General features: G+C 36.7%; 1 protein-coding gene across 3 annotated transcripts in view; it reads right to left on the reverse strand.

Annotated features, from left to right (window-relative positions):
* Nucleotides 1-14,996, reverse strand: part of CRYL1 (crystallin lambda 1) — a 186,699-nt gene that overhangs the window by 104,427 nt on the left and 67,276 nt on the right. For all 3 annotated transcript variants that reach the window (XM_079138878.1, XM_079138876.1, XM_079138877.1), the window contains exon 3: nt 11,968-12,094. In XM_079138878.1, the coding sequence (XP_078995004.1) occupies nt 11,968-12,094 (127 nt within the window). The remainder of the gene's footprint in view (nt 1-11,967; nt 12,095-14,996) is intronic.

Consider the following 14,996-nt stretch of genomic DNA (forward strand, 5'->3'; position numbering starts at 1 on the left):
AAGGAAAGTTCATTGCATTGAACTCATTCATTAAAAGAATAAAAAGTCAACAAATAAATGATCTAATATTACATCTCAAAGCCCTAGAAAAAGAAGAACAAATCAACACCAAAAGCAGAAGACAGGAAATAATTAAAATCAGAGCTGAAGTCAATGAAATGGAAACAAAAGAAAGAATTCAAAAAATTGACAAAACAAAAACTTGGTTCTTTGAAAAAATAAATAAAATTAATAAACTCTTAGCTATGCTAATGAAAAGAGAAAACTCAAATTACCAAAATTCAAGATAGACACTACTGAAATACAGAAGATAATTAGAAACTATTTTGAAAATTTATTCTCTAATAAAATAGAAAATCTCAAAGACATTGGCAAATTTCTAGAGACATATGATCCACCCAAACTGAATCAGGAGGACACAAACAATTTAAACAGATCAATTCCCAGCAATGAAATAGAAGATGCCATCAAAATCCTATCAACCAAGAAAAGCCCTGCACCAGACGAATTCTCAGCTGAGTTCTATGAGACCTTCAGAGAAGAATTAACACCAATATTCCTAAAATTATTCCATTAAATAGAGAAGGAGGGAACCCTCCCAAACTCATCCTATGAGTCTAGTATCACCTTGATACCAAAACCAGACAAGGACACATCAAGGAAAGAAAACTTTAGACCAATATCCCTGAGAACATAGATGTAAAAATTCTCAATAAAATTCTGGCAAATCACATACAAAAATATATATAAAAGATAATGCGTCATGATCAAGTGGGGTTCATCCCGGGGATGCCAGGTTGGTTCAAAATACAGAAATCAATAAACGTAATTCATCACATCAATGAACTTAAAGCCAAGAATCATATGATCATCTCAACAGATGCCAAAAAAAATTTGACAAATTTTAACACCCCTTCACTTTCAAAACACTGAAAAATTAGGGATAGGAGGAATACACCTCAATGTTGTAAGCCCAAGGCCAACATCATTCTAAATGGTGAAAAATTGAAAGCATTCCCTCTAAAAAACTGGAATAAGACAAGGATGCCCTCTTTCACCACTTCTATTCAACATCATCCTAGAAACTTTAGCCAGAGCAATTGAAATTTAGTCAGACAAAAGAAATTAAAGGGATACAAATAGGAAAAGAAGAATTCAAGCTATCACTATTTGCTGATGACATGATTCTGTATTTAGAAGATCTAAAAAATTCCACCAGAAAACTTCAAGAACCCATTAATGAATTCAGCATAGTAGGTTATAAAATCAATACCCATAAATCAAATGCATTTCTATACATCAGTGATGAATCCACTTCAAGAGAAATTAGGAAAACTACCCCATTCACAATAGCCTCAAAAAAAAAATAATAAAATAAAATACTTGGGAATCAATCTAACAAAAGAGGTGAAAGACCTCTACAAAGAAAACTACAGAACACTAAAGAAAGAAATTGAAGAAGACCTTAGGAGATGGAAAGATTTCCCATGCTCTTGGATAGGCAGAATTAATATTGTCAAAATGGCCATACTACCAAAGGCATTATACAGATTTAATGCAATTCCTATTAAAATTCCAATGACATTCTTCATAAAACTAGAAAAAGCAATCATGAAATTCATTTAGAAAAATAAGAGACTCAGAATAGCCACAGAAATCCTTAGCAAGAAGAGTGAAACAGGAGACATTACATTACCAGAACTTAAACTACACTATAGAGCCATTGTAACAAAAATGGCATGATATTGGCACCAAAATAGACATATAGACAAATGGTACAGAACTGAAGACACAAAGACAAACCCACATAAATACAGTTATCTCATATTAGACAAAGGCACCAAAATCATACATTGAAGAAAAAGATAGTGTCTTCAACAAATGGTATTAGGAAGACTAGAAATCCATATATAGTAAAATGAAATTAAACCCCTATCTCTCACCCTGCACAAAAATCAATGAGAAATACATCAAAAACTTAGGCAGTAGAACAGAGATCCTATGCCTAATGGAAGAAAAAGTAGGCCCAAATCTTCATCATGTCAGCTTAGGACCTGATTTCCTGAACAAGACTCCTAAAGCACAAGAAGTAAAATTAAGAATCAATAAATGGGATGGATTCAAACTAAAAAACTTCTTCTCAGCAAAGGAAACAATCAATAACTTGAAGAAAGAGACTACCGAATGGGAAAAAATCTTTACTACACACTCCTAAGACAGAACACTAATCTCCAGGATATATAAAAACTCAAAAAACTTAACACCAAAAAACAAATAACCCAACCAATAAATGGGCTAAGGAACTGAAGAGACACATCACAGAAAAAATACAATCAATCAAAAAACATAAAAAAAAAGTCATCATCTCTAGCAATAAGAGAAATGCAAATCAAAACTAAAATTTCATCTCACTCCAATCAGAATGGCAATTATCAAGAATACAAGCAACAATATGTGTTGGTGTGGATGTGGGGGAAAAGGTACACTCATACATTGCTAGGATTGCAAATTGGCACAACCACTATGGAAAGCAGTATGGAGATTCCTCAGAAAACTTGGAATGGAACCACCATTTGACCCAACTATCCCACTCTTTGAACTATACTCAAAGGACTTAAAATCACACCAATGTTTATGGCAGCTCAATTCACAATAGATAAACTATGGAACTAACCTAGGTACTCTTCAATTCATGAATGGATAAAGAAACTGTGGTATACAAGCACAATGGACTATTACTCAGCCTTAAAGAAGAATGAAATTATGGCATTTCTTGGCAAATGGATGAAGCTGGAGAATATCATGCTAAGCGAAATAAGCCAAACCCAAAAAACCAAATGCAGAATGTTTTCTCTGATTAGGAGAAGCTGATCTATAACGGGGGTGGTGGGGAATGAAGAATGAAGGAACTTTGGATTGGGCAGAGGGGAGTGAGGGGAGGGGAAGGGAGGGTGTGGGGGTGGGAGAGAAATGGAATGAGACAGACATTACCCTATGTACGTGTATGACTATACTACCACTGTGACTCTGCACCATGTACAACCAGAGGAATGAGGAATTGTGTTCCATTTGTGTACAAAGAGTCAAAATACATTCTACTATCATGTATAACTAATTAGAACAAATTAAAAATAAAGTAATAAAATATAAATATAAAAAATAATCCTCAACAGATATTAGCAAATCAAATCCAGAAAACATAAAAAGGATAATATATCATGACAAAGTGAGGTATGTAAGGTGGTTCAATATTCTAAAATAAGCCAATAAAATTTACCATATGCATGAGGCCCTGGCTTTAATCCTCTCACCCATACCATAAAAATTAAAATTAAAAAAAATGATTACCATAACAGATTTGTTTCTTTAATCAAAGAAAATTCACAGTCAAAGAAAAGGCACTTAAGTTCCACATCCATTCATGACACCAACTCTCAAAAAAGTAGGAATTTAGGGCTGGGGATATAGCTCAGTTGGTAGAGTGCTTGCCTTGTAAGCACAAAGCCCTGGGTTCAATCCCTAGCACTGCAAAAAAAAAAAAAAAAAAAAAAAAAGTAGGAATTTAAAGAGTTACTTCCTCAACCTGATAAATACAATTTTCAAAAAAAAATTATTTAATAACTCTAATATCATAATATCATAATTAATAGTAAAAGAACACTTTCCCTCAGAATGAGAATCAAGACATGGATATTGGATCTTATACTCCTATGCAACATCATACTCGATAGCCTAGCAGTTACAATAAGTTAAATATAAATAAAATTCATGTCCTCGTAGAGGAAAACATAAAACTCATAAACACATAAGTATCCATAAAGAAAATCCCTGAACTCTATAAAAAAGTTACTAGAACTAATCAGTTAGTTAGCAGGGTGACAGGATTTATGTTCAATATACTAAATTTAATTCTATTTCTATGTACTAATAATGAACAACTGGAAATTGAAAATAATTGCTATAAATGGGACATAATCTAACAGTTCTTCAACTGGTAAATGGACAGATGCTGTGGTACAGCTACACAAATATCAAATACCAAAATCCACAGATGCTCTCGTTTCTCATATAAAATAGTATTTACATAGAACTTACGTCATTTCATATGCTTTAAATCATCTCTAGATTGTTCATAATGCATCTAATGCAATGGAAATAGTTGCTATTCTATACTGTTTAGGGAATAACCACAGGGGGGAAAAATCTGTACTTGTTCAGTACAGATGTAATTTTTTTCTAAATATTTTTGACTCATGGTTGCTTGGATCCACAGATGCAGCACATACAAGTGCCAAGGGACATATGCATTTGTCAAACACACATGGCATTAAACACAAAACACATGCATTTTATTATACATAAATTATACTATGCGGATGCTAATTCACAATGGGAGACTAGGGAAGAACAGAGTTACTTTATATTAGGTAGAGGGTAGTGAAGGGAGGGGAAGGGGAAGAGGGGTGGGAAGGATAGTAGAGTGAAACAGACATTATTACCTCTTTTACATGTATGACTGCATGACCGATGTGATCCTACAATATGTATTAGTCAGAAAAATGAGAAATTACACTCCATTTATGTATGATCTATCAAAATGTATAAATGCATTCTACTGTCATGTACAACAAATTAAAGAAAGAAAATACACATGCACATATACACACACACACACACACACACAAACAGAAAAAGTAAAATGCCAGTCTCTATGCCCACACCTGTATGTTCTCAGCACTAGCCATTCCATAACCTGAACCACCCCCTCCCTCACCCCTGCCTCATCCTTGCCAAAGATGACCCTCAGTGACTAAGACCAAATGAATGTCAACTAAGCTTCTACTCTTTAAAGGACACACATTTCAAAAATGGTGCTATTTACGAACACAGTTTCTTATGATCCCTGACAGTGTCTGAAAGCCCCAATCAGAATGACTAGCATTTTCCAAATTGTAAAGGTGAAGTTTAGATGCAAATTCTGGTCATATGCATAGACAATATGATTTTTATTTCTAGATTGCTGCTGTTGTCCTGATTTTGTGGCAGGAAACTCCATGTAAACTCCATAATTGGATAAGCCATTCCCATGGCTCCCACCAGTTGCTGTGATCTCAAGTCTTGAGTTCCAGAGATTAGATAATGCCTCCATTTCACAGCTAATGGGCCTTAATGCTCTTTAAGAGTCAATGCTTTTAGACAGGCTTTTGAGAATAGTTATTTTTCCATCACAGTAGATTTTCTTGCCAGGCAAGATCTGATTTCAAAATTGCACTAACGTTCTAGAAATTCAAGTTTCTTTCTCGCAATGCTCCCACATTTCACCAGAGTGTTAGGAAACCTTATGACCCATGCTCCTGCCCTCTGGGGTTTAGTTAGAAGAAAATCTCCTGGGGAGAATTACACTCACATTGCTGGAGCTTTAACCCACCAGGACTCAGCAAATCCTACAATGGGATTATTTTTAGTTGAAGAACTACAGCAAGCTATCTTGGCATTTGTGTGCATGCATGCGTGCGTGCGTGTGTGTGTGTGTGTGTGTGTGTGTGTGTGTATGTGTGTGTGTGTTTATCCTTACACTCTGCCTTCTACTTTTGAACAAGTTCCTAAAGTAACACTACTCTTTTTATAAGAAAATTGTCTCCAAGTAGCCTAGAGGAATTTTTCTACACGGTGAATTTTTCCTTGTACAAATCAGAAAAGGGGTTGTGAGAACTGATAAGAGGGTATAGTCCTAAGAAGTCTCTAGGGGGCTGAAATGGAGTTCAGTGACAGAGCACTTGCCTAGCATGTGTCAGGATTCAATCCTCGGTGTCTTAAAAAAAGAAATGTCTATTGACACTAAGATTATGAAGTGCCATGGGGCCAGGTGAGCAGAAAGCCAAGGGTTTTTGGAACTTCAGCTTTAATGGAATTCTTACATGGAAGGTTCTTCAGGTTTGACATCAATGAAAAAATCACAATTTTTTTTTAAATTCAAAAATTATACTTCTTCTATCTGATATAGTCTTGAGTGAATCAGTTTTAAATCAAAGTCATGATAAAAAATTCTATTCATAATATAATCTCAAATATAATAAAGAAAGAAAGAAGAATAAACAGGAGAAATAGAAATACATAACCAAAATATTAAAATGTTATGGAGGGCTGGGCTATTGGCTCAGTGGTAGGGTGCTTGCCCAGCAAGTGTGAGGCACTGGGTTTGATTCTCAGCACCACATATAAATAAATGAATAAAATAAAGGTCTATTAACATCTAAAAGAATATTTTTTAAAAATTTATGGAATAATGGACCTAAGCAGGATTTTTTTAAACTTCCTTTATAATACAGAGATGTTTGATTCTTTAAGAAATATCTCTAACATTCCTGAATTATTAATATACTTTTTAAAACATGGTAAATCATATAGTTGCACTTGGGGGTTTTATTTGTTTGTCTGCTTGATAAACATAAGACAAGAAACAAGTATGAACTAGTTACAAAATTTGGATTATCAAATTATTCACATTTAGAAATTGTGTATACATGGGCTAGAGTTGTGGCTCAGTGGTATAGCGCTTGCCTAGCATGTGTGAGGCACTGGGTTTAATTCTTAGCATTGCATGTAAATAAATGAATAAAATAAAGGATCATAGACAACTAAAAATACATATAAAAATAAATTTTCAAAAAGAAATTGTGCATACATATCCAAGAATCAGGCATCTAGTAAAAGTGAAATCTCCATTTTTTTTTTCATGTCCATCTTTCCTTCTGATTAGCTTCACACTCTTACTGATACCTTCTTGGAGGATTCTAATCAGGATACAGATTGAAATCCAAATTTTTCTTTCAGGAAACAATTTAAATAGTGCTTCTATGTGTCATGCATTACTCTAATAACTTTAGAAATATTAACTCATTTCATCTAAGTAACTCCTCAGGTCAACATTCAAAGCCTTCAGAATTGGCATTCATCTTTATTTCCAGTCTTTTTCCTCCTCTCCACTGGTCCTGAATCTCAGCCTCACAGCCCTACTGAAGATGCCTGGAACATATACACAGGCATCTGTTCATGTCTTTCTGAGACATAACTCTCTGAAATTCACCTGTCAAAAGGCCAAGGCAAGCTCAAATCCCATCTTCTTAAACCTTCCCAATCTTTGTAGGTCAGAACTATCCCTCTCCTCCATTCCTCTCTATGACACTAGGGAAACAATTTCTTTTCTATTTTATTTTTTTTATTTCATTTCAGTCAGGGTCCTGTGAAATTGCCCAGGTTAGCCAGGTGTGGTGGTGCCTGCCTGTAATCCCAGCAACTCAGGAGGCTGAGGCAGGAAGATTGAAAGTTCAAGATCAGCCTCAGCAACTTAGTGAGACCCTGTCTCAAAATAAAAATTAAAGAAAAGGGCTAGGGCTGGGGCTGGGGCTGGAGCTTAGTGGTAAAGTGCCCTGAGGTTCAATTCCCAGTACTCAAAGTAAACAAACTTTTTCTTGTGTTCAATATAAAGTTCCAAACTTTCATTTTTGACTATTGACTTTGAAACATTTTGGTCCCAACTTATAAAGTTGCCTTTTCCAGATGTCCTTGAATTTGTGATTCTCCTTCCTCAATCTCCTGAGTAGCTGGGATTACAGTAGGACAGGAATGCACCACCACACCCATCAAGAGGGAAGAATTTCTGAAGAATGCAATCTCTTACAGGAATTAAACTTAGTAGATTTTGCATCATCTTTCTCTGTTTTCCTCTCCTACTGCTTGGCTCAGTGTTCTGCATAATAGAGGCTGCTCAACATGTAAACACATTCATCTGACATATAAAATAGAGACAGAACTTAGCTAAACAACAGTTTTTAGCACCTACTATGCATAAAACATCATATATTGCTCCATATCATTTGTTTATCAAAATTCTGTACAAAGGGCCAATTTCTAAAACAATTGCCATTTATTGGGTATTTTCTATATGCCAAGTACTGTGCTAAGCACTTTTTTTAATGAAGTAGATATATCCTTCTCTAAAATTGTCCCTTTTGTGGTTGTTTGCTTGTTTGCTTTTGGTATTAGGGACTGAACCCCAGGAAGTTTTACCACTGAACTACATTTCCACTACTTCTAAAAATTTTTTTATTTTGAGGCAGGGTCTCACTAAGTTGCCCCAGGCTGGTCTCAAACTTTTGACCCTCCTACCTCAGCCTCTCAAGTCATTGGGATCACAGGCATGAGTCACTGTACCTAGCTAAAATTATCCCTTCAAATAAGGACTCAGCTTATAGCCAAGTCATTATAATGTCCTCATATTATGGAGAATTCTTCATGTTTTGAAAAACAATACACTATTTAAGAAAGACACATTAGCCTGAACTACTTCAATCATTCTAGTTTCAGATGTTCATAGAAATCATCTGATAGACCATATTTCAAAAATGGAAAGGGAAAACAAAAAAGTTTAACATAAGCCAGGCATGGCAGAGTGTAACTTTAGTACCAGCATGGAGAGACAGAGGCAGGAGGATTGCTTGAGCCCAGGAGTTTGAGATCTGCCTGGGAAACACAGCAAGACCCATTAAAAAAAAAAAAACAAAAAAAAAAAAACTGAACATAAATATGCTCATTATTCCTGGGCATAACTTCACTGCTAGTGCTGGAAAATTTGTGAATAAGCTTTATTAAACATTAAAAAAAAAACACAGCAAGTTATGTTGTAGAACCATAAGTATCTTACTACAGGGGGAAAAAATACCTAAATGTTTAAGAATTAGTCACTGAAGCCAGAGGTAAATTTCCAATGCCAATACTACAGATGGATTTCAAAAACTCTTCCTATTGAAACTCTCTAAGGAAGAAAGATGATGTGCTCTGGGAAACTAGTTAGAGAAACTTAAGAAACAACTCTAATGAAGATGAATGCACAGGAGTTAAAGATGCCAAACCAGAGTCTGAACTAAAAAAATTTGTGATATGAGAAACAAGAAACATTACAGGAATTTATTATATATTCATATTTCAGATCACATTCTATGACCATTAAATATGTATTTATAAAATGTCATTTCTATCATTTATATTATTATTGCAGTCATTCTCCCACATCCATGGAGTCAACCAACCATAGATTAAAATATTCAGAATAAAAAGTTGTGTTATCAGAGTCCTAGATCACAGACGCCTGACTCTGGGGGTCCAGTCACTTGCCCCAGAAAAGAAACAAAAAGGATAATGGTGAACAGCAGGATAAGAACTTTAATCAATATGCCCATACTAAAAAGGCAAAGCAAGATCCATCAACTCAGACCTGTCTTCAGGATGCTAACAGAAGCTTTAGTGTAAACAGAGAAAGAACTGGGGTAGGGCGTGAGAGATATGCACAGTGAAGCAGTCCTGGTCAAACTGTGGGTCAGCTGATCTTTATTTCAGTTCTGGTTCTGCAAAGAAACTTCAGGGAAGTCCTTATTGCTTGAGGGGGATAATTTCAACATGTTGCTCAGGACATTTATCTATCAGCCCTGTGATCCTGGAAGGGGGCAATTCAATTGCCATGAGATGGCTGTTCCTGCTTAGGGAATGGGAGGCAGTCTCATCATGGGGTGATCTCCTGGAAGCTGTAGGACAATGACTGGAGACTTCTAGTGTCATTCCAGGGATCTGAAACAGGAGTGCAAATCTTGCACAGAAGACTACAAATCTTGCCTCGGTCTTGAAGGGGGATGAGATAGGTTAGGTAAATTAAGAGCTGATACTCTCATATTACCAGTTTTTAGATGAATACTACTTAAATGATTAACATGCCTACATGCAGAGATGAAGAGGGACCTGAACCAAAGTTTAAGGGTAATATAGGAGACAGATACAAAATGAAGGCAGAGACTGCCGAGCTCTATTCTGCTTTCACTTACCCTTTCGGCCTTAACAGACCCAGATGAAGAGTCACTGATTTAGCAAAGGCAGCCTCTCTAAGTCCCAGTTACAACTGCAACTGACTGAACATGTACAGGCTTTCTTCTTTGTCTTTATTCCCTAAACAATACAGTATAACAACTCTGCATATAGCATTTAGATTATATTAGGCATTATAAGTCATCTAGAGATAATTTAAAGTATACAAAAGGATGTGCATAGCTACTATGCAAATACTATACTATGTTAAATAATAGATTTCAGCATTCACAGATTTTGGTATCAACAAGGGTCTTGGAACCTTTGGGAATACTAAGGGACAACTACATCAAATCAACCATAAAAGGAGTTTTTAAACATCTCATTGGGAAAATGGAACCTTGCCTTCAAGGCAGTCACCTTAAGTATGAGCCCAGATGGAAATTCTCACCATGTTCCAGAAGCGTAAGTATCATCCTCATTTTACTGATGAGGAAGTAGAGTCTAGAAGTTAAAAAAAAAAAAAAAAAAAAAAAACTTGCCAAAGCCACTCCTATGCTAAGTGCAAATGTCACCACTGGCAGCAAGCCCTCCCAGCCCATGTACGAACCACACGTGTCAAGACGGGAGGCACCCATCCTTGCCACTGTCAAGAGCAACGAGATCCTCCTCGGTAGGCCCAATGTAAGAAGCATATGCTTTCCTTAAAAACTAAACCCAGGTGAAGAAAGCTTCCATGTCTCCAGAAGCAAGTCCTCCTACACACCCACGACTTCAGTGAGTGTGGAAACAGGACATCTGAAAGCTCACCACAGGAGCCCTCTGATTCCCTGGTAGACCCAATTTTCACACAACCCTCACCGTATCAAGAAATAGAGACAAACATACTAACCTCCCATCCACACCTGACATGTTCCAAGCCACCCTGATGCCTGAAACCACAGCACCAAACCCAGTATATCCTATTTTATTCCTATATATACATATCTATGATAAAGTTTAAATTATACACTAGGCACAGTAAGAGATTAATACCAACAACTAATAAAAAAAAGAACAATTATAACATACTGTAATCAAAGTTACGTGCATGTGGGATATGTCTATCTCCTCTCTCTCTCCAAATATTTTTGAACTACTATTGACCACAGGTAACTGAAACTCCAGAAAGTAAACAGAGGATAAAGGCAGTCTGTTGTACACAAGAAGGAGAAAAGGAAATGGAAAATGGTCCTCTCTTTATGTTCTGTTTTGATACATATTTGTTAAAGGAATGGGAGAAACTTAAGAGCCACAAAGACCTAGAACCTCCACCTTCTGTATTTGATCTGAATCTCAGAGCAGCAGCTGACTATAAAACACAAGCAGCCTTTCTGGTTTGTTCCCAAATTCTCAGCTAGAATATCATCATGGGAACAACATGACATGTGCAAATCTCAGAACACAAAATATAGAAAAGGGATATTAGGAATAATGACCCTTTGAGTTTTAGGCAAATTTACCTAAACCCTATAGCAGTAAGTATGATCTTTCAAAAGATAATGTTAGACCTCAGGTTCTTAAACAGGGGCAGGGACAGTCTGTGGGCACTTGAGCTACAGGAGGGATAGATTCCTGGAAAGATCACCTCACCCCTGAGGCTGCCCCTGCTCTACCTGAAGGCACTGTTTTCTCTCTCCAGGCTTTCAGCTTAGGAAACAGTTACTGCCTGTGAGGAGTATTATTTTTTTTAAGTGAAGTTGTTGGAAAGGCTAAATGCAAATGAAAGATTTTCTGTGAGGGGATTTCTTTAAGGTTTGACTTCATTGTACATGAAAACAAGAATATGATCTGTCATTTAAGAAGCTGATAAAATAGTGTTAGCAGTTCAGAATATCTAATTGAGCTCAAAATTGTAGTATCTGTAAGGTTAACATTGTCATGCTACTTTGATGAGAATCTGTATGGGGAAGTTTTGATGATCCTGTTTGCTGTTACATAAAACAAAATTCTGATCTTGAAGTTACAAAATATTCATGCCTCCCACTGCCTTTTATTTTGCTCTGTTCTTCCAGAGAGATTGGATGATCTCCTGGGGCTCTACAGACCTGGGTGCCAGAGTCCTTTACTCACCTGAATGTGCATGGCGCCCTCTACTGCCTCTGTAATGTTGGAGCAACCACTGATGAGTGACAGCTGTTGTTCTGCACTTAGAGAACCTTTCAGAGAATCAGACTGCTCCAGCCTCTTCAACTCCTTTCTGGAAAGAAGTAGAGAATGGTCACTGTGAGTAATCAAAATCAAATATGAAAATAAAACTCAACATCACTAGTCATCATGGAATGCAAATCAGAATCACAATGAGATACCACCTCACCCATCAGGATGGCTACTATCAAAAAAGGAAAATAAGAAGGGCTGGTGAGGATGTGGAGAAACTGGACCCTAGTACACTGTCTGTGAGATTGTAAATGGAGTAGCTGCTATGGAGAACAGTCCAGAGATGCTCAAAAAATTAAAAACAGAATCACCACATGATTCTGCAATTCCATTTCCAGGTATATTCCCAAAAGAATTGAAAGCAGAATCTTAGAGTTTTTATACGCACATGTTCACTATTCATAATAGCCAAGATTTGAAAGTAACCTAAGAGTTCATTGACAGATGAATACAAATACGAGATGCTGTTATATACACAATGGAATATTATTCAGACTTAAAGAAGAAGGAAGTTCTGACACTTGCTACAATGTGGATGGACCTGGATGACATTAAACAAATGAGATGAAATAAGTCAGGCATGAAAGGACAAAAGCATGATCACACTTATTTAAGGTACCAAGAGCAACCAAATTCATGGAGACATAAAGTGGAATGATGGTTGCCAGGGGTTAGGGTTCGATGGGCATACCCATACTGTTTAAAAGCATATCTGGGACTTCTAATTCCTAACTACAACTTAGTACCTCTTGACCAGTTTCTCCCCATCTCTCCTTCCCTCCTCCTCTCCCCAGCCTCTGGTAACCAACATTCTAGTGGCAACTTTTGAGGTCGACCTTTTAGATTCCACATATGAGTGGGATTATGTGGCATTTGTCTTCTTGTGATGTCCTACAACTAAAAACCAGCTGTTGATGTCCTACAGCTAAAAGCCAGAAGGAGCACACCTGTACTGGGACACCAGGGAAGCCATGTGACATCTTGGAAGAGGGTGACAGAGAGAACTTATCACAGGATTCAGGCTTTGCTTGGGGGATCCGGAGGAAGTTAGGAAGTAGAACTCACTAGTTGAGATGCTATCAGAGGGCAATTGGAAGACTGGGCATCTCAATAAATCTCACCCAGATAGAAAGGAGACTAAGCTGAAGACAAAGCTGTAATGGTTTCAAGAGCAGTGGGCACTCATTTTAGTCAAGAAAGAGATGCTCAGTATTTTGCACAGTGAACTCGTTTTCACTTGTTCTTAGACATATTTATGAAGCAGTCTTATTTGTCTCATCCATCGTAGTTAAGAGTGACCTTGTCAGAGGATGATGCTCTGTGAGGTTACTTATGTCCAACATTTAAGAGGTAGGGCCTAGGGGGAGATCTTTAGTCAGTGGGAATATGCCCTCAAAGTGGATAGTGGGAACCTAGCCCCTACCCCTCTCTTTTGCTGCCCACCTGCTCTCAGGTGAATGAGCTTCCCCCACCATGTGCTCCCACCATGATGTACTATACTGCCTCAGGCCCAAAGCAAGAGGACCAATCAGCCATGGACTGAAACCTCTGAAAGGGAGTCAAAATAAGCCTTTCCTCTTTACAAACTGATTGTCTCAGATACTTATTATATAACAATATTTATTATAAAAACAAGTAGTCCAATTTTAAAATGGACAAATGGGGCTGGGGGTAAAGCTCAGAGGGAGGGCACTTACCTGACAGGTACAAGGCCCGGGTTCCAACCCCAGCACAAAAGCAAAAACAAAACAAATAAAAATGGACAAATGACCTGAATAGACATTTCTCAAAATAACAAATACTCATGGCCAGCAACTATGTGAAAAAATGTTCGATATCATTAGCTCTGCATGCCTTTTAAAAGCCTCAAAGATATACATTTACCCAATATTCTTAAGCATTTTGAAGTGGAAAGAACTTTCAAGAGACTTACTTTGCCATATTGACAGAAACACAACTCTGGACTATCACTTTCAAGTCCAAGATTCCTAGAGGCTGTGCATATTTTACATTCACAAGAAAAGGAGAATGTTCACCTTCATTTTAATGATGATAAGTTATACAGTGTGACTATGATGTATACTATACAAATTAATTTATCACAGTTATTAACTAATTATATCATGGTTCTTATTCATGTGTACAGAGAAGGAAATCATTACTTACTTTTAGGGATATCAATGCTAAGTTCTATTCTTTTGAAGCCCAATTTTGCCATTTGAAAAAAAAAGAATATAAGTAATACCTGAATCCACCTGAATCTAGTCAACTTAGACTTTAAACTAACTAGAAATACTATTAATATATCAAAACAAAAAATGCTTCTTTTTTATTTTATTTTTTTAGTCCTACCCATTCATTTTGGTGCCCAGATCAAATCTCCAGGATGGTACAGAGTTTCCCAAGAGCTAGAAATGTTAAAAGCATGATTGCAGTTGACACCAGTCTTCTGCCTTTTTCTCTTAAGTCACGATTAATTAATAATTAATAAGAACAACTTTTTCCTTATTCATCCTACTGAGCCACACTGTCTCTCTCATGAAAGAAAGAAAGAAAGAAAGAAAGAAAGAAAGAAAGAAAGAAAGAAAGAAAGAAAGAAAGAGAAAGAAAGAAAGAGAAAGAAAGAGAAACAAACAAACTCTGGTGAGATTTGCTTACAAAGCTAATTAACATAATCTATTGGATTAACATCTGAAATTTTAAGGTACCAAATGTACTAAGAACTATTATAAGAAGAATGGAGAGAGGAGAGTCCACATACATTTCCTCCCTCATTAATGCTGCTAACCCCTCTGGCCCAAACTATCTTGTACTTAGGCTATGGAGTTCCCATTTTCTCTTTGGGGTGCACCACTATACCTGGCAAACCCACTGTGTCCTTTCAGGAATTCATTATTAACAGGCCTGCCACACTGGTTCCCTTATGCGCTTCCACAGACTGG

Source organism: Sciurus vulgaris (genome assembly GCF_902686455.1).
Source record: "Sciurus vulgaris genome assembly, chromosome: 4".
Classification (NCBI taxonomy): Eukaryota; Metazoa; Chordata; class Mammalia; order Rodentia; family Sciuridae; genus Sciurus; species Sciurus vulgaris.